The following is a 22,727-nucleotide window of genomic DNA, read 5'->3' on the forward strand; positions in this document are numbered from 1 at the left end:
CTGGTGGAACCCTATTGTATCTGTTCAGATTATTATGAGGGGTCCAAGCAGCAAAGCTGGTGGAACCCTATTGTATCTGTTAGGATTATTAGGGGTCCAAGCAGCGAAGCTGGTGGAACCCTATTGTATTTGTTAGGATTATTATTAGGGGTCCAAGCAGCGAAGCTGGTGGAACCCTATTGTATTTGTTAGGATTATTATTATTAGGGGTCCAAGCAGCGAAGCTGGTGGAACCCTATTGTATCTGTTAGGATTATTAGGGGTCCAAGCAGTGAAGCTGGTGGAACCCTATTGTTTTTGTTAGGATTATTAGGGGTCCAAGCAGCGAAGCTGGTGGAACCCTATTGTATCTGTTTGGATTATTATTAGGGGTCCAAGCAGCGAAGCTGGTGGAACCCTATTGTATCTGTTCAGATTATTATGAGGGGTCCAAGCAGCAAAGCTGGTGGAACCCTATTGTATCTGTTAGGATTATTAGGGGTCCAAGCAGCGAAGCTGGTGGAACCCTATTGTATCTGTTAGGATTATTAGGGTCCACAGCGAAGCTGGTGAACCCTATTTATCTCGGGTGGGAACCCTATTGTATCTGTTAGGATTAATTATTATTTCTTATTTTTCTCCGCTAAAAGTGTCTGAGGCTCAGCAACCATAAGTCCTGGAGCAACCAAATTTGGCAGGTGGGTTCCTATGTGCCCCCACTACTCAGGCACTAAAAACCACGTACGTCGGCCAGATGGTGGCGCTATAACAAAGGGTTTTGCGTAACTGGCCATAACTCCCACACCATAAGTTAGATCAACACAAAACTTTATAGATATATGCCTCTGAACGTGCTCTATACTTTTGCCATTGGGACTACCTGTGTCCGCCATATTGTTTTCCCGCCATTTTAACTGTATCGTTGGGGCGTGGCAGCTTTCTCCGCTAAAATGTCTGAGGCTCAGCAACCATAAGTCCTAGAGCAACCAAATTTGGCAGGTGGGTTCCTATGGCCCCCCACTACTCAAGCACTAAAATCACCATGTCGGCCTGATGGTGGCGCTATAACAAAGGATCATACTTTTAAAAAGGTCATAACTCCACATCGTAAGTCGATCAACACAAAACTTATCGACTGATGCATCTGAATGTGCTCTACAACTTCTTTGGGACACCTATGTCCGCCGTATGGTTTGCCCACCATTTGGCCGTTTCATTAGGTGGGGTGCGGAAAAGCTGGAGCTCCAAATCTAAACGGTTACGACATCGAGTAAACTTCTTTACGGCAAGGGACAACCGTAGCGACGCAAGTAATCCGACACCGTAGGTCTATTTTTAGCAGTGAAAGCACGGTCTTACAGTGCCACCTAGCGTGCATGCTAGGATAGGCTACCCAAAGTTTTTCAGTAAAACCTTTCTGAGAGGACGAATAATTACTTTTCTTTGGCATGGATCCATTTGAAGACAGTATCGGGTGAGTTCGTTAAGTCTTTAAATCTGTCATTATGGTGAGAAAAAGCTAAACCATTTTATTGGTAGTTTTTGAGTTTCTGTGCAAACGCGCGAAAACACGCTGGTATAATAAAACAATGACGGTAATACATACATAGTCCGCTTCGTTCCGTTGCTACCATAACATAACAGACTATCTTGTGTCTACAGCTGCAGTTTCTCGCTGCAATTTCTAACATTGAATATTCACAAAAGACGCAATTTATACTGTACTCTGCCAATGTCTACATAAATAATACGCTACGGTAAAGCTTTGAGAGGATGAATCATTACTTTTCTTTGACATGGATCCATTTGAAGACAGTATCGGGTGAGTTCGTTAAGTCTTTAAATCTGTCATTATGCTGAGAAATAGCTAAACCATTTCATTGATAGGTTCCGAGTTTCTGTGCAAACGCGCGAAAACACGCTGGTATAATGAAACAATGACGGTAGCCTAATACATATATGGTCCGCTTCGTTCCGTTGCTACCATAACATAACGACCTACAGCTGCAGTTTCTCGCTGCAATTACTAATATTGAATATAAACAAAAGACGCTGTAGTCTGCCAATGTATAAAATAATACGGTCCATTTGAAGACAACATCGGGTGAGTTCGTTTAGTCTTTAAATCTGTCATTGTGCTGAGAAATCGTATTCTCAATTTAATTTCTAAATTGATGTAAGCTTAGGGTTGTAACTAGGTAGTTGTTCCGTAGGTGACTTAGTCTTAACTCGTCTTAACTATTGCTTGAATGTTCTCATAGACTGCGTTGTTGCTGTTCTTGTTTGTGTTAGCGTTAATTAGTTTAACCACTGGGTCCAAGTTGAACTATACGGATGTTTCCTGCACTTGAACGGTATTCTTTCTAGGGTTTTCGCACACTAATTCCTGGTTATGGTTATACATTTTGTTGTACGTCGCTCTGGATAAGAGCGTCTGCCAAATGCCTGTAATGTAATTAAGTAATGCATATCCGTAGCAACAAGATAAACCCGACATTAGCCCTAAAATATGCCAATACAGCAGTGAAAAGGCTGCTCACTGAATAACGAATAAACGAGACAATTAAAAAAAAATTATACCATGTCATTCTACAGTCAATATCTGGGACTAAACATTAATAAATATACAATCTTACCATCGGTTTTACGCGTAGAGATGTCCCTTTTGCGAATGAGTGGTTATATATTGTCTTGGATATCCGTTTGTGAAATGTCGGATATTTTCAAAAATAGCTGTGCGTAATACCACACCCTGTTGCTTACGGCGTTGTCGTTCTTCTTAGTTCAATTTGGCTTGATTGACAATTCATTTATTCAGTAGGTAGGAGTATAAGCTTTCTAACGATGTATAACATGTCTGATTTGGCTTTTGGAATAGCGTTTTAGTAGGTCAGCTTAACCGAAAATTTTCTGATCTGCCAATGTCTACATAAATAAACCGGTAGGCTGCTCTGCGGTCAGCACGGTGCGATTAAATTTAAGTCCTTTTTTTAGTTTTTTCTCAATGTCGTTTTATTATTTGAAATGTGTCATTTAGTGTCATATTCTATCTGTCTCTGTGGCGCTCTGAAATGTGCATTCTCTGCTAAACTGAGCAATGGATTGGAATATGTGTCTGACGTAGTGTTGCACGGTATGCCAAAACTTCAGCACTTTCTGGTACTTAAAAAAAAACAGAAAAAAAAAACGGTTTCGTATTTGAATTTCCCGATGTTCGGTAGTTCTGTGTTAATGTAAAAGCCAGGGAAATGTGTCTCCCGCATTACTGATTTAGAGGATGAAAAGTGTAGTTTGTCAGAATCTTCGCTAGATGGCAGTAGCAACTAAGGTTGCCAAGTGAGGTGACCTGCGCTTGTGCATTCACTTCCCTGATACAGCGCAAGCTTTGACTCAGTTCACTTCATTAGCAATAGGCGTTCCAATTTGGAAATATTTTATTATAGATAGATGCTGTATTGTTATTACAATATGCTGTTTTTAAATCTATTTAAAGGTGAAAGACCTGTTTTAAAGATTATTTAGTTTACAACTGTTCAATTTCAGAAATATATTTAACATATTTCTCCGTTGTTCAGTGTTGTAACACTAGGCCTATGCATATTCATATGTTGCAGAGGCTTCAACTTAAAGGTTGTTAATGAACCAGGTTGTTCATAAACCATGAATTTGAAAATGAGGTCAGCCCTTGTGGACATTACGTTCCTGACCTATTAAGGTAATTTCAGTATCGTTACGTACCGAGAACTTTATCAGTATCGAGTATCGTGATACTAAACCTGGTATCAGTATCAAAGTCAAAATTTTGATAGGCGTCACACTAGTGTTGTCACGATTTTTTAGTTGCGGCGCAGAAACACTGCAGCTGTGCAGACACGCCGGACCATCTAAGTGTTACGACATGCCATCTAAGTTGAACGTTGAACTATGCGGTTGTTCCCTGCACTTGGAACGGTGGGCTACTGCTCCTCTAGGGTTTTCAACACACTTGTTCCTGGTTATGGTTAAACACTTTGTTGTACGTCGCTCTGGATAGGAGCGTCTGCCAAATGCCTGTAATGTAATGTAATGCAATATTCCATAGCAACAAGATAAACCCGACATTAGCCCTAAAATATGCCAATACAGCAGTGACAACGCTGCTCACTGAATAACGAAATAAACAAGACAATTTTTTTTTTAAAGGAGTACCATGGTGGTTGAACGTGACACTTCCCAGTTGTCTTCAGGCAACAACAAAACAAATGTGCATAATTTTTTTATTCTTCAGTTTCTAAGCCTAAATTTCCCACTATAAAAATTCACCCGAACCGTCTGGGCGTGGTAATGAGAACCGTCAGTTAGCTATGATTGACAGATCGTGCCCCGTTACCATAGCTACGCCCATGATACGCTCTCTCTTTGGGAGACTGAATTTTCACAAGCTAGCTAGCTTAGCAGTATATCAAGTATCGATAGATAGCTAAGGTAAGGACGTTGACTTATATCCAATTATAATTTTTGCTATCTAGCTAGCCAAGTTAAGATAAAAGCACAACTATAATGTCCTCATAAAAGAAAACTAGCAAGCTAACGTTATCGATAACATTGCCTTATGAAAGCAAACCTCCTAGCTAGCTAACGTTAGCTAGCTAGCTAAATGAATATAACCAGAAATAATCTAAAGGCACTCTAATATAAGTGAACCTAACGTTAGTCAAATATTTGCATTGTCTGAACAGCAGGACGGTGTGTCCTGTCAGATTTCTTTACGGGGCGTGGAAATGGGAGTGGTTACTGTATTCGTGACGTAGCAAAATGACAACTTTCTCAACCGGTTGAAAATAGGACGATGAATTTAAAACGCATATTTCTCAAAAAATACAGAACGGACATATTTAATACTTTGCTCATTGTGTTTCTTCAATGCCTCTTGTGCAAATAGCACATAAACCGAGAAAGTGTGAAAATCACCATGGTGCTCCTTTAATTATACCATGTCATTCTACAGTCAATATCTGGGACTAAACATTATATAAATATACAATCTTACCATCGGTTTTACGCGTAGAGATGTCCCTTTTGCGAATGAGTGTTCATATATTGTCTTGGACAATCCGTTTGTGATTCCTGTTGCTTACGGCATTGTCGCCGTTTTTAGTACAATTTGGCTTGATTGACAGTTCATTTATTCAGTAGGTGAGAGTATAAGCTTTCTAACGATGTATAACATGTATGATTTTTCATTTGGAATAGCGTTTTATAGTTCAGCGTAACGGAACATTTTCTTATCGCATTCACTTGCGCATTCACTGTGGCGTAGCATTAAAGACGATGCACCTAACGAAACGTTGTCAACGATTTTCATAATTTCTTGGAGAGTACTATTATTATTGAGGACTTCGGGGCATAGCTAAGCCATTTCTTTGCTGATAGACCAATCTGACATCGTTTTCTGACGCAAAACAGAAGCGGATAGGACTTTGTCATTGATTTTCTGTCTCTATACTAGCCTACTAAACACAGATAAAATGTCATGTTGCTATGTAAGTATTACTGCTCAAAATATTTCGGTTATATACGTTCTTTTCGTTATATGCGTTCTTTTTGAAATTGGGTGTCTTTAAATAGGTTAGTGGTATTATATAATGTGGATATTTCACACTGCAATGTAAGCGTTACTGTAGTTTTTGTGACCCACGGAACAGTGATGACTAGAGTGATCACACGCTGGTAGGCTATAATAAAACAATGACGGTAAATATAGTCTATATATGTAGTCCGTTTCATTCCGTTGCTACCATAAAATAACAAACTTTCTTGTGTCTACAGCTGCAGTTTCTCGCTGCAATTACTATTGAATATAAACAAAAGACGCAAATCCTGTAGTCTGCCAATGTCTAAATAAATAATAAGGTATTCTTCGCGCAGCACGCATGCTTGCAGGGATGTCGAGTTGATTTTTCGTTTTTTGTTTCGGTTTTTTAATGTCGTATTTCTTAGGCTATACGAAATATGTATTATTATCGTATCTGTCTCTGAGGCGCTCTGAAATGTGCATTCTCTGCTAAACTGAGCAATGGATTGGAATATGTGTCTGACGTAGAGTTGCGCGGTATTCCGAAACTTCAGCACTTTTTCGGTAGTTTTGTGTCAAATGTAAAAGCCAGGGGAAATTGTCTCCCGCATTACTGATTGAGAGGATGAAAAGTGTAATTTGTCAGAATCTTCGCTAGAAGGCAGTAGCAACTAAGGTTGCCAAGTGAGGTGACTTGCGCTTGTGCACTCAGCTCCTTGATACAGCGCAAGCTTTGACTCAGTTCACTTCAGTAGCAATAGGTGTTCCAATTTGGAAATATTTTATTATAGATAGATGCTGTATTGTTATTAAAATATGCTGTTTTTAAATCTATTTAAAGGTGAAAGACCTGTTTTAAAGATTATTTACTTTACAACTGTTTAATTTTTTTTATATATTTAACATATTTTTCTATTGTTCAGTGTTGTAACACTATAGGCCTATGCATATTAATATGTTGAAGAGGCTTCAACTTAAAGGTTGTTAATGAACCAGGTTGTTAATAAACCATGAATTCGAAAATGAGGTCAACCCTTGTGGACATTACGTTTCTGATCTATTAAGGTCATTTCAGTATCGTTAGGTACCGAGTATCGAATTAGCATCGTTTAAGTTTCAAGTATCATTACAGTATTGAGTATCGTAATACTAAACCTGGTATCAGTATCAAAGTCAAAATTTTGATAGGCGTCACACTAGTGTTGTCACGATTTTTTAGTTGCGGCGCAGAAACACTGCAGCTGTGCAGACACGCCGGACCATCTAAGTGTTACGACATGCCATCTAAGTGATACGACATAGTAAAGGCCTTTACGGGAAGCGGCCAGGACATATCCATGGCGACGTAACTAAGTTATCCGACAGCGTCTCTTAGCACAAAATTGGCCATGAGTCATCAATATTTCATACGATCATCATGATATTCAGTAGATATGTTGGGTGAAGGCATATGATCATGAGAACAAAGCCATTTTAAAATCGCTCCATAGGGGGCGCGATGGTGCCAATGCTTGGACCCCTTCCAACGCCGCTTGCGGCTTTAATTAAAAGTGTTGCTGTTTGTCTTGTGGTAAGAGGTGGTCTCATTACATTAAAACTTCCTGAGGTGATGTTGGTGTTTACATTTTCCTGGATATTCGATCAGCATTTATGACTGTGAGAGTATTCGATTTTGTAATGGGCTACAGTGGTTTTAGGGGAAGGGGCTGAATTGCTTGGTGCTTTTTATTTTCCTTTACTAATGCACCCCTGGTACTGTAATGTTTTTGTTGTTTGTATTCTTCAGGTCTTTTATAAGCCCATGTCTGAGTCGGGTCGTCTGACCGAGGCAGAGCTAAATATGATATTCGTCAACTGGAAGGAGCTCATTATGTCCAACACCAAGCTGCACAAGTACGTGAACCTGAAGGCCTCTCTCCACTAACATCCCAAGGAACCAAACCAAGACATTTACTGCCCCCAGTCAGTTGTAAACTGCATCTCGGATGCTGTCAACAGCAGCAATGTTATTGTTATGTTAGCAGGAGCAGTGGCTTTACTAGTGTTGAATCTTTTGTCCATAAAATTTACAGTTATGCATATGTCATGAAGGTATTTATACTTTTATTTAGCAGTATGTAAGAAAACCTCTGGGAAATAAATGGGAAATAAATGTTCCCTTACATTTGTATAGAGACAGAGAACCATTAACACAACTTTATGACTGATGCATATTAGAATGATAGATTCTGGTAGTGGCAGGAATTGGTTGCCAGGGGCATTGATTTTGAGTGCGTGTTCTTGTGCATGTGTGTTTGTGCGTGCGTGCGTGCATGCATTTGTGTTTGTGTGTGTGGTAGAGCCTTGCGGGTGAGGAAGAAGACCGGTGGTGAGAGAATGCCTGTGCAGATGATTGGAGATATCCTGGCCTCTGAGCTCTCCCACATGCAGGCCTACATCCGCTTCTGTAGCTGCCAGCTCAATGGCGCTGCCCTGCTGCAGCTCAAGACTGACCAGGAGCCAGAATTCAAGGACTTTCTCAAGGTGAGGGAAGAGGGATTCCTCCAATTAGAGACAGCTGGGGAAAAAGACCAGAGGCAGGCAGATATCAGTGGAATGAATATATGATGTGTTTGAATAGATTCATGTCATACAGTTGTGTATGATGTACTATGAGCTTCAAAATGATCAGGGAGAGAATAAGTCATTAAAAAAATGTGCAGTATGCTTGAACAAGGCAACCTTGTTGGTGCAGCTGTTGACTCATAACTGACTCCTCCCTCCCCCTGTCCCTCTGTCCCTCTCACCCCCTATCTCTCTCTCTCTCTCTCTCTGTCCATCTCTCACTCTGACTCTCTTCCTGTCCTTTTCCCTTCACAGAAAATTGCCACTGATCACCGATGCAAAGGCATGCCTCTCTCCAGCTTCCTACTCAAACCCATGCAAAGGATCACCCGCTACCCTCTCCTCATCAAGAATGTATGTCTGAACTCAGGGTTAAGCTATTAACTGAAGCAATTAACCAAGAAAACACAAATTAGCTGCAGCTCCCACCACAGAATTTGTCTTCTGAAAGTAAATCTCTACTGGACAAAGTTCTATCAGTGGTTTGGACATTTGCATATCTGCTGCTATGGTCATTGAGAAAGTCATCAATGCAGCATCAGAAGTATTGATACGCATACTGTATATCTCTGAGTGATAACTTCTGGCATAAACATCAGATTTGAACAAGAAAAAACTGTTCTCTCACTCTAGATCCTGGAGTGCACCCCTGAGACACACATAGACAATGGGCAGCTAAGAGAGGCCTTGGAGAGGGCAGAAGAGCTCTGTTCGCAGGTGAACGAGGGCGTGCGGGAGAAGGAGAACTCGGACCGACTGGAGTGGATCCAGGCTCATGTGCAGTGTGAGGGCGTGATCGAGGTAAGTGGCCCAAGTGGAATCCCAACACAAGCCACTGGCGAAAGGAACTGAAGGCTTTGTCTGGTACTTTTCTAGTTCTGTCATTGGAAGCAGTGGTGGAAATTTTTTGAAGGTAAATGTAAAACAAACAGAATGCTCTATTTCCTAGATTATTTTTGTTCTTATGTTAAATTAGAATCCTCATAAGGATGAAAAAATGTCTCTGAATATTTCAAATCACAACAGTGGAAATTCCATTTTGAAAGGAAGACATGGCTATCTGCCAAGATGTAGCTGACAATGGACTTTTCCTTGAGAGCACAGAAATGTTCAGACAATAATGTAAGTTTAAACACAAGGAAGAGGGTCCAGTCCAGCTAATCTTAGGAATGTTTGTTAACCAGCAGTGGAATATCGGCTTAAGGATTCAAGCACGTCACTTGCTGTGTCAAAAGTGCAACAGAAGGACGTTTCAATAAGCATCATTTAACACAGCCCCTTCAGTGCTGGCATTGACAGCTCTAGTCCTAGAGTGATAATGATAATTTGGGGTTTTACAAAAAAATTGATTAACCGCTTTGCACAAATGCCCAATCTTTGACCATTTAGGCGGTACCTTATTTAAAGTTTCCTAACTCCAGATGTGAGCATCACAGAGACTTGAAAAAATGGCTTAAATGAAGCAGGACCTTTGTACCATTTACAATACTAGATTAATTTATATTCATAATTATGGAAGAAATAAAGTGCCACAAATGCAATTGTCTAGGCAATTTGCTCTTTTTTAGTATGCAATGAAATTCTGAGAGATCCCATATGTAAAACAGGTTAAACTATGTCCTCGATCAAAAACCCCTTGACCACAAGTGCGTAAAATCTAAGAATGGATATGCAGAACTACTAAAGATCTATGAAGCAAAAAGTAAGCAGTGTACCCAGTCTCCAAATCTATCCAAAATGTCTAAATTATGCATTGCTGTAAATCACAATATAATCATGTTCACTACAAATCAACTGTTTTGACTCGAGAAACCCACTTTTGCATCATTTCAAGTGGGAATTAAAAGCTTTCCGTCAGTACAGTGGTCTAAAATATCTAGGGGTCCAGTGATATCCAAAATCTCTCCAAAAATGAATAAGATGCATTTTGTCCATTATAATGCATATATATGTGGCCCTTATGAAGGTTTAAGATGAAACATCGATATCAGATTAAAAAATAATTCAACAACATTGTCACACAATGTGGTACAGTACCTAAATGTGTAATCATGAACTCTTGTATGTTTTTCTGTACTCGATAGTATGTAATGTTTTCTTGTGTGGGTATGGGACGACGTTAAAACAATATTCAACCATACACCACGTTTTGGCGGCGCTCCAAAACAGGTCACATCCGGTGCTTGAAACAGAAACCCTACTGAACTAACAACTTAGCTACCAGCAAACGCTTACGTTACAGTGTGAAATATCCTCATTATAAAATACCACTAACCTATTTAAAGACACTCAATTTCAAAAATTCCGTATATAACCAAAATATTTTCATCAGTAACACTTACATATGGACAATTAAATCTTATCTGTGTTCAGTAGATAGAAAGGAAAGAGAAATGACGAAAGTCATCGATAAAATTTCACCAGGTGCAGTGTCTTTTAATGCTACCACAGAGTGAATGCATAAGGAGGCGACAATGAGAGCAAATTTTCAGTTACACTGAGCTATAAAACGCTATTCCAAAAGTAAAATTAGACATATACATTGTTATAAAGCTTATTCTGTCACCCAGTGGATAGATGAATTGTCGATCAAGCCAGATTGTACTACAAAGGACGACAACACCTTAACCCTCTGGGGTCTAAGGGTAAAATGAGGCACACTGGTGATTGTGCGATGCTCTGACATTTGTGTAAATGTCATCAACTTTATATACAGTGATTCCAAAGTGTTTCATATCTTTGTTTTCAGCACAAACTCAGCTACAATAATATGGCAGCAGTAAGTAGGTCATAATCATGTGTGGATTGTAAACTGCTCTAAAAACACACAAACTGTAAACAATAGTTTTGAACATGCACAGGAATGTTGTAATAAAACACACTAAACAATTGTGAATAAGACTTTTGGTCACTGAAATGTGTTCATCAAGGTCTTGGCTATCAAAAGATGACAAACTATTTTAGCAAATCCAATGAGAAATATAAAATAAATTTCTAAAAGTTAGTGTTGTGACTACTATTTTTCAACACCAGGTGAGAATGGGAGGGCAAATGGCCTTTCTGTAATGAATATGCATTGGGTAGGAATACCTGCCAGCTAAGTAGGCTATTCACACCTGGCCGCATGCCTCCCCACCACTAAGACAAAGACTCAGTGAGCCATTTAGAAGACAGAAACAAAGACAACTTTTGATTTTAGAACATTTATTGAAGTAAACTGCATGGAAGATGAGATGAGACTGGTGTACTCTTGCAACGTCTGCCTGGCCTCTTAGCTAGTGGTGAACTAGGCCGTGTTTCCTGATCAACATCTCTGCAAATATAATAAAAACAAAATTGTTAGGAAATGTGAAATCAAATCAAACTTTATTTATATAGCACATTTCCTTCAACAGGTGAAAATTAAATGTGCTTTACAAAAAAGGGACAAACCACTAACTAGTGAAAACAAAATTTATGAAATGTGACATCATATACAAAGAACCAAACAAACACAACCAGACGCAGAGAGGTAGCCTATAATTTTGAGAAGCAATGGTTAGAATCATTCGTAGTGTGGGAATTTACAAGCGCGCATATTAGTGAATATTCTTACAAACACACAGAGAATGTAATACAGCACACATTTACAAATAATGCAAGCTATCAACGAAAAAACATTAGCTTAACTAAATAAACACTGATATTCCAACTAAACTACAAGCAACTCATCAATAACAATGCCTCAATCTGAACTAGGCTAGGTCTGTTTAGCTAAGTGGTTATTTTATTGCTATTTCCCGAACTTACTTAGAGTATGCTAATATCGATTGTGCAAGGACATCAGTTTTAGAATCCTAGCCACGTCACTACACGCCAGGCATGAGCTATTTATTACGAATATGATCGAAAAACATACAGTCTACCTGATACTTCTAAGGCAACCAGACGCAGAGAGCCTAGCCTATAATTTTGAGATGCAATAGTTCGAATCGTTCGTAGTGTGGGAATTTACAAACGCGCACATTGCTGGATATTCCTACAAACACACAGATACGTTGCAATACAGTACACATATTTACCAATATGATCATAAGAAATATACTTACGCATGAAGTTGATCCTCAGCTGGATCAGTTCGCTGTTCGAAATGACACCGCTTTTCATCAGTGTTGGACCATTTTCCAAAATTAAACGAAATGTTCACCTCAAAAGAAGTGAATTAGGCGACACTTTGACATTCTATCCCGCTTTCGCAGACTTGGCATTTCTCACATGGATCTTGCATCGCCCCTCCTTTAGTCTCCTTCTATGGAGAGTAATTATAATGTTGTTAACATGTGAATGCGATTTGGGCGGTCTTCCTGCTGAGCGAAATTCACATAGTAATGAGTAAAGTTTAACGAAGCATACATGGTCTAATTAATCAAATTTAAAACTTTAAAAACAATTCATATTATTTGCCAATGGGCGCATTGGAAAGTTGCGATTCTAAGGTTTCTGTCAATGTTTTTGTTGCGTTTGTATGATAACAGCACGTGAAGTTAATCATCCAAATAGAAACGAAAGTTAATTTCATTTTGTCAAGCTCCGCCGGCGGAGCTCTCGACCCCAGAGGGTTAAACATGTATGGTATTACGCACAGCTATTTTGAATGGTGCCCAGGTGTCACAAATGAGCGTATATTTCACAAACGAATTGTCCAAGACAATACATGACCACTGAGTCTCGAAAGGGAGATCTCTATGCTTGAAGACAATGGTAAGGTTGTATATTAATTCCATATTTAGTCGCAGATATTGACTGTAGAATGACATGGTATAATTTTTGAAAAATTTCTCGTTTATTTCAGTGTTCAGTGAGCAGCGTTTTTAACAGCTGTACTGGCATACTGTCGGCTATTGTTGGCTTTATCTTGTTGCTATGACGGAATACAAATTTTTAGTGGTAAAAGAATGTTTTTATGTATCTCCAGATAGACACTATTGTCCAGTGTGGGGGGTGTAGTTACAGATGAGACTGCAGGGAGGGGGTGCTTGGTAAATGGATGACTAGTGCGACAATGGTGGTGCTGCGAAACTCCGTATTTGGCATAGTTGTCCTGAATCGTCTACTAATAAAGCTAGAACACAGAGTTTGTGTTTTGAACTCATAATTTGGTTGCAGGAGCACAGAATGTCTGAGTTGCGCAATCTCAGGACGCCAGCATCATGGGCGCTAGGTGTTTATGCCAACAAGTTAAAATTTGTGATTTTGACTTTTGTTGTGTAGAAAATATTCAGTGTTTTACTAATTAGACTGAGATCACTGGAACACTTTATTATGCCTTCTGGATGCAATACGCATCCAGCATTACAACTGAAACGTCATTCAAATTAAAAAATGTTAGCATAGGAAAGTTTTTCGTTGCTGTTTTTTTTCTTTTTTCTTTCATATGGTGATTATGGAGGCACTTCAATATCAAATGAATATTACTTCAAGGGAAATGATTTTACACAGAAATTGTGTAAATTCCTCTTATAGAAAAACTTTTGCCTTTTTTCCTTTTCCCATGTAGCATCTCATTTTCAACTCCCTGACCAATTGCCTGGGTCCCCGTAAGCTACTACACAGCGGAAAGCTGTACAAGACCAAGAGTAACAAGGAGCTGTATACCTTCCTGTTCAATGATTTTCTGCTGCTCACCCACACCGTCAAGCAATTCTCCTCCTCAGGGGGGGACAAACTCTTCAGCCCCAAGTCCAACTCACAGTTGAAGGTGTACAAGACTGTGAGTACCACACAAGGAGCTAGTGCTTTCCAGCTGCTTTATGTGTAGTTTGAAGACATACAGTAGGTCTTATAAATGCACAAGATGGCCGAACGTGGAGAACTACTCACCCCTCTCATATCTTACAGTAGCTACCACACTCTAGAATTGTACAGCTCACATTGCACAGCATACACATACTGTACCTATGATTCTGTTCACCAGAGCTACAATATTATTTGGACTATGACTTTTTCCTGAACACTTGGCCATTTAATCTCTGACTCAGTACTTAACCTCAAGGTATCACTTTAGGCACTTAGGTTAATTATAGTGGTTGGAGGGCAACCAATTATACAATTATGGGTGCACTGAAAAGCTTGTTGCCGTAAAGGTTCTAGTGTCTTAATCAGTTTTGTCAACTCGTATCCAAAAAAAGGTCTGTGGTTGAAGATCATGATTACCTATTAGATGAATCAGTCGTTATAGTTATGAGCTTCAACAGATGCCTGCACTCATGACAGCCCTGCAGGGACGAGACTGGACATCACTGCAGGGTGACTGAATTAATTGAAATAATTGCAGTAGCACAATGTGTTGATTGCTTAAGATCTGGCTTCAGAAGGACGTATGTCGACTGTATCTCTTGATGTTTGAGTGGTATTAAGGTTGACAAGTCAAAAATAATTAATGGCCCAAAGTAGGATCATGGCAGGCTGACTTATATTTTCCAACTTTGATTAAACCACTAGAACCCTAAAAGGAAATTGATCCAGTAGGGCGACAGTGTAGTATAATAGGTAAGAAACTGGTCTTGTAACCTAAAGCTCACAGGTTCGATTCCCACGTAGGACACTGCCATTGTACCCTTGAGCAAGGTACTTAACCTGCATAGCTTCAGTATATATCCAGATGTATAAATGGATGCAATGTAAATTCTATGTAAAAGTTGTGTAAGTTGCTCTGGATATAAGTGTCTGCTAAATGCCTACAATGAATCAGACAGAGTATGATGGTTGAGTGTCTGTCTGGAATGAAAGCAAAACCAAACACTCGTGGGTCTATTTTTCAGCACAGTTCAGGTCAAATATAAAATTCAGATTTTTCTGTTGTGCTGTTATTTTTATCCATTGGCTTTTCCAACGTATGTGCTCAGATCGTATTATCACAAAACTGTCTCTTGATTTTGAAAATCTTTGCTTTGAGATATTTTTTATGTATTCTGTGTTGTGGTGATGCATGGCAACCATTTTGTGCTGGAACGCTCACCACACATATGCTATGTTGTAGAGCAGGTGTGTCAAACTCCAGTCATGGAGGGCCACAGTTTCTGCAGGTCTTTATAGTTTGCTTTCAATGGGCATGGGCATCTCGAACAAGGTGTGTGGACTCCTAAGCCAATCAATGACTTAAATGAATCACTGGTGCTGAAACACACTGAATGCTAGCAGACACTGCGCCCCTCCAGGACTGGAGTTTGACCAGTGGTGTAGAGGAAGGATATATTTTTGCCAAATAAACTTTAAAATGATTAGGTGACCAGATAGAGCTGGATTATAAATTATTCCAGGACATAGGGGAACTACCTGCTCTTTGCAATAAATGCCAGGGGTTCAACCTTCAATTAATCATCGCTCTAAACATACACCTCTCTGGCTGTCGCCTCTCCTGAACTTCCTCCACAGCCTGTGTTCCTGAACGAGGTCCTCGTCAAGATGCCCTCCGACCCTTCTAGTGATGAACCAGTCTTCCACATCTCCCACATTGACCGTGTTTACACCCTCAAGACAGAAAACATCAATGAGAGGTGATCCAAGTTACTTCAGAGCAAGGGATTTACAGATAGAATGCATATAAAGGGAAAATCGCCTTTTTAAAAATGTATATTAATTTTCTGTTTTTATTAAATTTTAGTATTACTTTCCATAGATTTATCTTCCGTTTTATGTTCATTTCCAATTTTCATTCGTCAGTTTGTATGTAGCATACTTATGTTCCTACAGCACTGATCATGCTTTATCGATCCATTGATTCCTTAAGGACGGCCTGGGTCCAGAAGATCAAAACCGCGTCAGAGCATTTCATTGACACAGAGAAGAAGAAGCGAGAAAAGGCATATCAAGGTGAAGCTCAAGGATGGCTGTAAACTTTTTCTGATGACAGAACACTCATTTTTCTCCTCCCTCTTTCTTCAATGCTTTCCATATACTGTAGGAACTTCTACGATTTTTGCTAACATTGCTGCTTATTTTTACATGGGCATTGTTTGACCCCGAGAATTGATGTCTGACCTTTGAGTCAAGCAGTGATGTCCCTCTGTATCTGTTGTCTTTCTGAACCATGCTCTAAGGGACTGTTAACTTGTTTCATCTTTTTGCTGTCCTGATCCTTGAGAATATTTTTTCCCCCCATCTCTCCAGCACGCTCTCTGAAGGCCAGTGGAATCGGGCGCCTTCTGGTCACCATATTGGAAGCCACAGAACTGAAGTCCTCCAAACCTAATGGTGAGGGCCAGGGTCTTGATAATTATACCACTCTTTCGCCTATTTCTTCTTCCAGTGAACTGGCACTGAACACTAGGGTTGTGCCATATCCAAAATTTCTCATCGTCAATATGCTTCAGGAATAACTCAACATTCTGTTTTGTATTGGGGGGGGGGGGGTGTGTGGTGTAACAAAAATGACACCACACAGTGGCAACATTCAGCTCTAATTGCAGTAGCCAAACAGGTTTGCTTCCTTTACCTCCTTTACCTAAGGAGGTCATGCTGGTAGATTGCGTAGATTGTGTCATTTTTAAAATGCAGCAGTTAAAATTATAATTCTTCTCATTTTCATCACTCTTCCCTACTGCTTCACAGACAGGTATGCTTGATTGACATGAAATGTGATCAATCTTCTGCTGTTGAGAACTTTGTTGCATTAAGCATGCCCAATCATGATAGACACGATTATGCACTCAATTTTCTTGCATGGTCATGTAAACATTGTAATAGTAACACAATAACTTTGCCAGTGCATTTTATATGGGGCAGAGCAGTCATGTCCGACAAATATCAGACAGATAATGATGTAAATAAAGTTGGGATTTTGTCCAGATGCTTCTGGTCTAATAATTTCACATGTATGCCAATACTAGTTTCTGTATAATTTTGCTTACATTTTTAAGTGAGTTTTTTAACTTTGCCAATGCATTTTATATGGTGCAGGGCAATCGTGGCGGTGACATAATAAATCTGGTATATTTTTGGCAGGGAATTTCGCTTTCAATATCCAATGGATAATGATGTTTTAAATCTAAAGCTAGGATTTTTCTTTTTCCAGATAGGATACTGGTTAAACAATTTAACTTTTATGCCAATACAGATAGAATTCTACTTGATTTTGGAAATAGTTTAACTACACACACGATAAAGCTACTGGAAAATGTAGCTGTAAGCTAGTAGCTCTACCCAACACTAGATATATAGAACACTACTAGATTACTGCAATACTCCGTGTATATTTGTATTGGTCAGCTCTCACATGTAAAACAGCAGTTTTTGGACCTTGATATCTCCACCATTTCAAAACATATCTCAGTGTCATTTTGCACGTGGAATACAATCGCCAGGGACTTGCCAATTATTTCGGTAAGCCGTTATGGGCTGTGGATCCTCCTAAAAAATTTACATAAAATTCTGACTTTTTTGGGCATATATACCTTAATTTAAACCCAACGGATCCTGACATAAGACCCCTCAGTCTATCAGTCATTTTGAGACATGTGCTCCCATGGCTGTAGGCTGTATTCTTAATTTGGAGGCCAAAATGTCCATAGTCTTAACATGGGGAGACAATGCATATTTTATAAAACATCTGAAAAAACACCACTCAAAGGAGTATGGTGACTTTTCACCATTATTTTTTTATTTTTGGGTTCACCTGATAGCATTGGCAACAATATTCCTACCTCGTAGTATATCAGAATCTGTAACTAGCTGTTCCACTCAGTCTTGTTGTCTTGTTGCTTCAAAAGCAAGAGAATGCAAGTGCATGCTCTTGATTTTAGCTCAGGCCAAAATCACTAAAGCACCCACATCACTATCTTCCGAGACATCAGTGTGCTGCCTTACATTTCAGTGCAGGATTATGTTTTCTGTGACTGAAGTGAACTGCTTCTCTTCCCATTTCAGGGAAGAGTAACCCGTACTGTGAGGTGACCATGGGTGCACAGTGCTACAACTCCCGTACTCTCAACGACACGCTCAACCCCAAGTGGAACTTCAACTGCCAGTTCTTCATTAAGGACCTATACCAGGATGTCCTGTGTATCACCCTCTTTGAGAGGGACCAGTTCTCCCCTGATGGTCAGTCCATACAAATATATACGCACACGTGCACACAGGAGACCCCCACACACATAAGCAGGGATAGCTCTTAAACTGTGAAAAGCAGCTTATTCACTTCTGAAGCTAAGTGGTGTAGTTGGCTCAGCCTGAGATTTAACTCCTCCCTAAAGTCATTGTAACTGGCCCATTTCAATTTGAGCTTCAAGTTTGCCTGTCAAGGACATAACCTTCTGGCACTATGAACCGGCCAGCTGAACTAATGACCTGTCACATAACCCTGGCTAAACTGCTGTATAATTATCATATGCTGTGATGTTCCTTTACACATCCTAACAATACTTAATCCTGGTCCTGCATAGATACAGCGTGTGCTGGGTTTTTTTTTGATGTTGTTCAGCCTTTAACTGTGTATATCAGCTACATTAAGTGATCAATGAACTGCTCTCTTGGATCTGAACTGGCTGTGGAATTTAAGCTGAATCTGAAAACCACAGAACCATCTAGAGAGAAAGCCTATAAAGTGAAGATGAAAAAGCAACCGATAATGTCACATGATGCAGCTCTGATATATGTTTTGGCTGGTTTCCTCCACAGACTTCCTGGGTCGCACAGAGGTTCCTGTTGCGACCATCAAGAAGGAGCTGGAGAACAAGGGCCCTGCAAACCGGCGGCTGCTCCTGCATGAAGTTCCGACGGGGGAGGTTTGGGTGCGGTTAGACCTGCAGCTGTTCGACCAGAAAACGCACAAGTGAAGACTAGCTGTGTCCACACGCCCATCTCCTGATCACTGCCTGCTGAAAATCTGGCATCCCCTTCCCCTGCCATGCCCTGGATGTCCTTCAACTACTGTGGAGCTTGTCATTGGCTGATAATGTAGTCGCACTGGGCCAATCATAGAATGGCTACACACTAGTGATTCTTCTTCATTGCTTCTGTCACCAACCCAGCTACTGTGACGATGCCAATTGCTTTTGCATATGGAGGCCATAATAGAAGGGGTATACTGTATATTTCGGAAACCATCATTATTTAAAGATTTTCTTATCCATACATCCCGAGAGGATTGTAGAATGTAATGTACAGACAAGAGGACATGTCTGACCAAAACTGTTGTTTATCACTGGATATGGGAATATCTCAGGATTTCTCAACAACACACACACACACACACACACACACACAAAGGGCTGTCTTCCTCCTGCTTCATTTGAAATCAATATCTCCTTCATTGATTGTAATCTGCACTGACTACTTTTCTATTAGAATAAATCTTTCTCCAGTCCTCTATTGCATAAGTAACATAGAATAATGTTAAATGCCTCAGTCAATATTGACTTTTTTGACCTGTTCATAAGAAAGAAAAAATAGTTTGAAACTGATTTCTGCCATGACTAATGTTTATATATCTGTGTGTGTGTGTTTATGTATGTGTGTATGTATGTATGTACGAATGTATGTATGTACTTTTGGGTTGTTTTCAACATGTTTTGGTTGTGCTGCCACTGGTAGTCTATCTCTTGTCTAAACCTTATGGTAAGTCTATCTCTCGGCTGCTTTCTCTTGAGAAAAGTCTGATTTTTCAAGATACATGATAAAGTGAGGGCAAAAACCATCAGTGACTCCAAACATTTAATCAATATTAGATTGTGTTTATGCTTCACGGCAGAATTTTATTTATTTTAATTTATATGTTGGTCTGTGTGTGGTCTGTGTAATACTTGGAAATTGAATATTTGATTCCTGGACTTCGGTTGGAATCAATATTCAGACTGTTTTTGCTCACAATTACAAATTATTATGAATAATAGAATTTAGGCCAAATTTACTATTTCCATATATAATGTAGTTGTAAGCAATTAGAGCCACAGTTCTGTTGTACCAAAACTGCAATTTCCCTCAATTAAAAAATTAAAAAGTGTTACTTTTTGTTGTTGTTTGCAGAACATTTTTATTTCAAACCTGTGTATCAAAAAGTGATATTGTGTCATTGAATGGTCTCCAAACCTCTTAATGATTTGAAAATTTATTACAATACAAGTTAGTGAGAGTCAAGTAGTTTGCATATCTACATGCATTAACTGTTTTTAATGTATGTATGGTAAGGTGCTGACCCATCTTCAAGTTTGCTGAGATACCCCACTTTGCACCAAACATGTAAGATTGGGAAATATTTCTGACTGGAAGAAAAAAAGGAAATAATTGGGAGGTAAGTATTGCATTTAAATTAGGACCATAATTTGAGAAGTAAAGTCACACGTTGCTATTCATAGGATCATTAATGGGGTGTAAAAAAAAATTATGTTTTCCAAATCTGGTAGTTGTTCTTGGTCTAAGCAAACATTACAGCAGAATAGTAGCTGTTTTTACTGTGTCAACATTAACAGAACATCATATGTAGAGGGGGAAAGCATTACAGCAAATGAATTTGTTTGAGGGTTGAGAAACCACAGATAGTACTGACATGACTGAACCATTTCCTGACTAAATTTATTCCATTGTCCCATCTTTCCCTTTCATGAGTAGGCATGACCAATGTGAAATTAATTTTTGATCAAACAGTGTAACTGGAATTTTTTCTCAATAACCAACAAATCCATTTCAGTGTTATCCCTTGTAACAGTATAACTTCACACTAACACCCCTCAGAATAGTCAAATTTTTCCTATTGTACTTTATAAATTTGCATTTGTGAACAAAAAATTAAAAATGTGATATTTGTATGTAGCGCATTCACAGTCCGGGTTGCATTAATTGAACAATTGGGTGTTCCACGTACAAGTATCTTAGTTTTATTATTTTTCTTTATTTTTTTTCCTGACACAGTACACACTGATACACACACATCAGCATACATGTATCATCTGCAGAACTGAAAATGAAGTGAGAATACCATAAAATTACTTTATTTCTACACAAATAAAAATTATAATCAGATCTTGTATGCAATGCAATTTAGTCTTTAGTCTTTAATCTATTAATTTTAGTTGTTCTTACTGTATGTACATCTTGTGACTTTCTTTTCCTGATGGAAAATAAGCTGAGGCAGAATGTATGTTTGGACTGTTAGAAATGGCCCTCACTGGGGATGCAGCTGCAGCCTTTCTTCCACCATGTACTACAGTGTACACTACTACAGGAAACACTTTTAATTTGAGGCAAAGCATCCAAGTAAGATTCACTGAATCATACAATTGTTTGAGACAGTCAATTAAAGTACCCGGCCATGTTTTCCCCACTGATCCAGATGTGTATTGATGTTTTTACAATTTGTAATAAATTGGGAGCTGCAAACGTTTGAAGCAGGAAGTCAATAAGTGGACGTTAGTGGTGTGCGACTAAAAACTGGAATGACACATTTCTAAACTTTTATGCAACCAAATACACTGAAATAAGTACTCACTCCCATATTTCTGGGTAGTTCCTCTTTTGAGTTTTACTTTGCCATCACTACAGGCATATGCATTCCAGTTATACGGCAACTGCTTAAAGAGTGCCGCATAACTTTGAGATTCAAGTGCAGTGTCAACTTGAATCTCAAAAATGCATTTAAGAGGATCCAGATTTGAAGAATCTTTTTTTGGTTGTAATAATGTGGTTGTGGTGGTGCATTATTGCAATGATCTTACTGCACTCCTTGTACTCTCAATATACAAACACTTAAACAATTAAAGCCGCAAGCGGCGTTGGGAGGGGTCCAAGCATTGGCACTATCGCGCCCCCTATGGAGCAATTTTAAAATGGCTTTGTCCTCATGATCATATACCTTCACCCAACATATCTACTGAATATCATGATGATTGTATAAACTATTGATGACTTATGGCCAATTTTGTGCTAAGAGATGCTGGCGGATGACTTAGTTGAGTCGCCATGGATATATCCTGGCTGCTTCCCGTAAAGTCCTTTACTATGTTGTAACACTTAGATGGCATGTTGTAACATTTAGATGGCCCGATGTGTATGTACAGCTGCAGCGCTTCCATGCCGCAACTAAAAAAGTCACACTAGTGTTGTCACGACACCAAAATTTTGACTTTGATACCAATACCAGGTGTAGTATCACAATAATTGACACTGAAACGATACTGATTCAATACTCAGTACCTAACGATACTGAAATTACCTTAATAGATCAGAAACGTAATGTCCACAAGGGTTGACCACATTTTCGAATTCACGGTTTATTAAAAACCTGGTTTATTAACAACCTTTAAGTTGAAGCCTGTTCAACATATCAATAAGCATAGGCCTATAGTGTTACAACACTAAACCATAGAAAACTATATTAAATATATTTCAAAAATTAAACAATTGTAAAGTAAATTATCTGTAAACAGGTCTTTCACTTTAAAATATATCTAAAAACAGCATATTTCAATAACAATACAGCATCTTCCTATAATAAAATATTTACAAATTAGAACAGCTATTGCTACTGAAGTGAACTGAGTCTAAGCTTGCGCTGTATCAACCACGAAGAATGCACAAGCGCAGGTCACCTCACTTGCCAACCTTATTTGCTACTGCCATC

General features: G+C 39.1%; 1 protein-coding gene across 1 annotated transcript in view; it reads left to right on the forward strand.

The window, feature by feature from the left end:
• The window catches only part of itsn2b (intersectin 2b), a 112,767-nt gene extending 92,645 nt beyond the window's left edge, over window positions 1–20,122 (forward strand). Inside the window, exons 31-40 of the mRNA XM_064341028.1 lie at window positions 7,320–7,426; window positions 7,873–8,056; window positions 8,393–8,491; window positions 8,771–8,938; window positions 13,674–13,886; window positions 15,551–15,672; window positions 15,906–15,988; window positions 16,286–16,369; window positions 18,041–18,214; window positions 18,791–20,122. Coding sequence (XP_064197098.1) covers window positions 7,320–7,426; window positions 7,873–8,056; window positions 8,393–8,491; window positions 8,771–8,938; window positions 13,674–13,886; window positions 15,551–15,672; window positions 15,906–15,988; window positions 16,286–16,369; window positions 18,041–18,214; window positions 18,791–18,948 — 1,392 coding nt within the window. The 3' untranslated portion in view covers window positions 18,949–20,122. The remainder of the gene's footprint in view (window positions 1–7,319; window positions 7,427–7,872; window positions 8,057–8,392; window positions 8,492–8,770; window positions 8,939–13,673; window positions 13,887–15,550; window positions 15,673–15,905; window positions 15,989–16,285; window positions 16,370–18,040; window positions 18,215–18,790) is intronic.
• Window positions 20,123–22,727: the final 2,605 nt, after the last annotated feature.

Source organism: Anguilla rostrata, chromosome 6 (assembly GCF_018555375.3).
Source record: "Anguilla rostrata isolate EN2019 chromosome 6, ASM1855537v3, whole genome shotgun sequence".
NCBI lineage: Eukaryota > Metazoa > Chordata > Actinopteri > Anguilliformes > Anguillidae > Anguilla > Anguilla rostrata.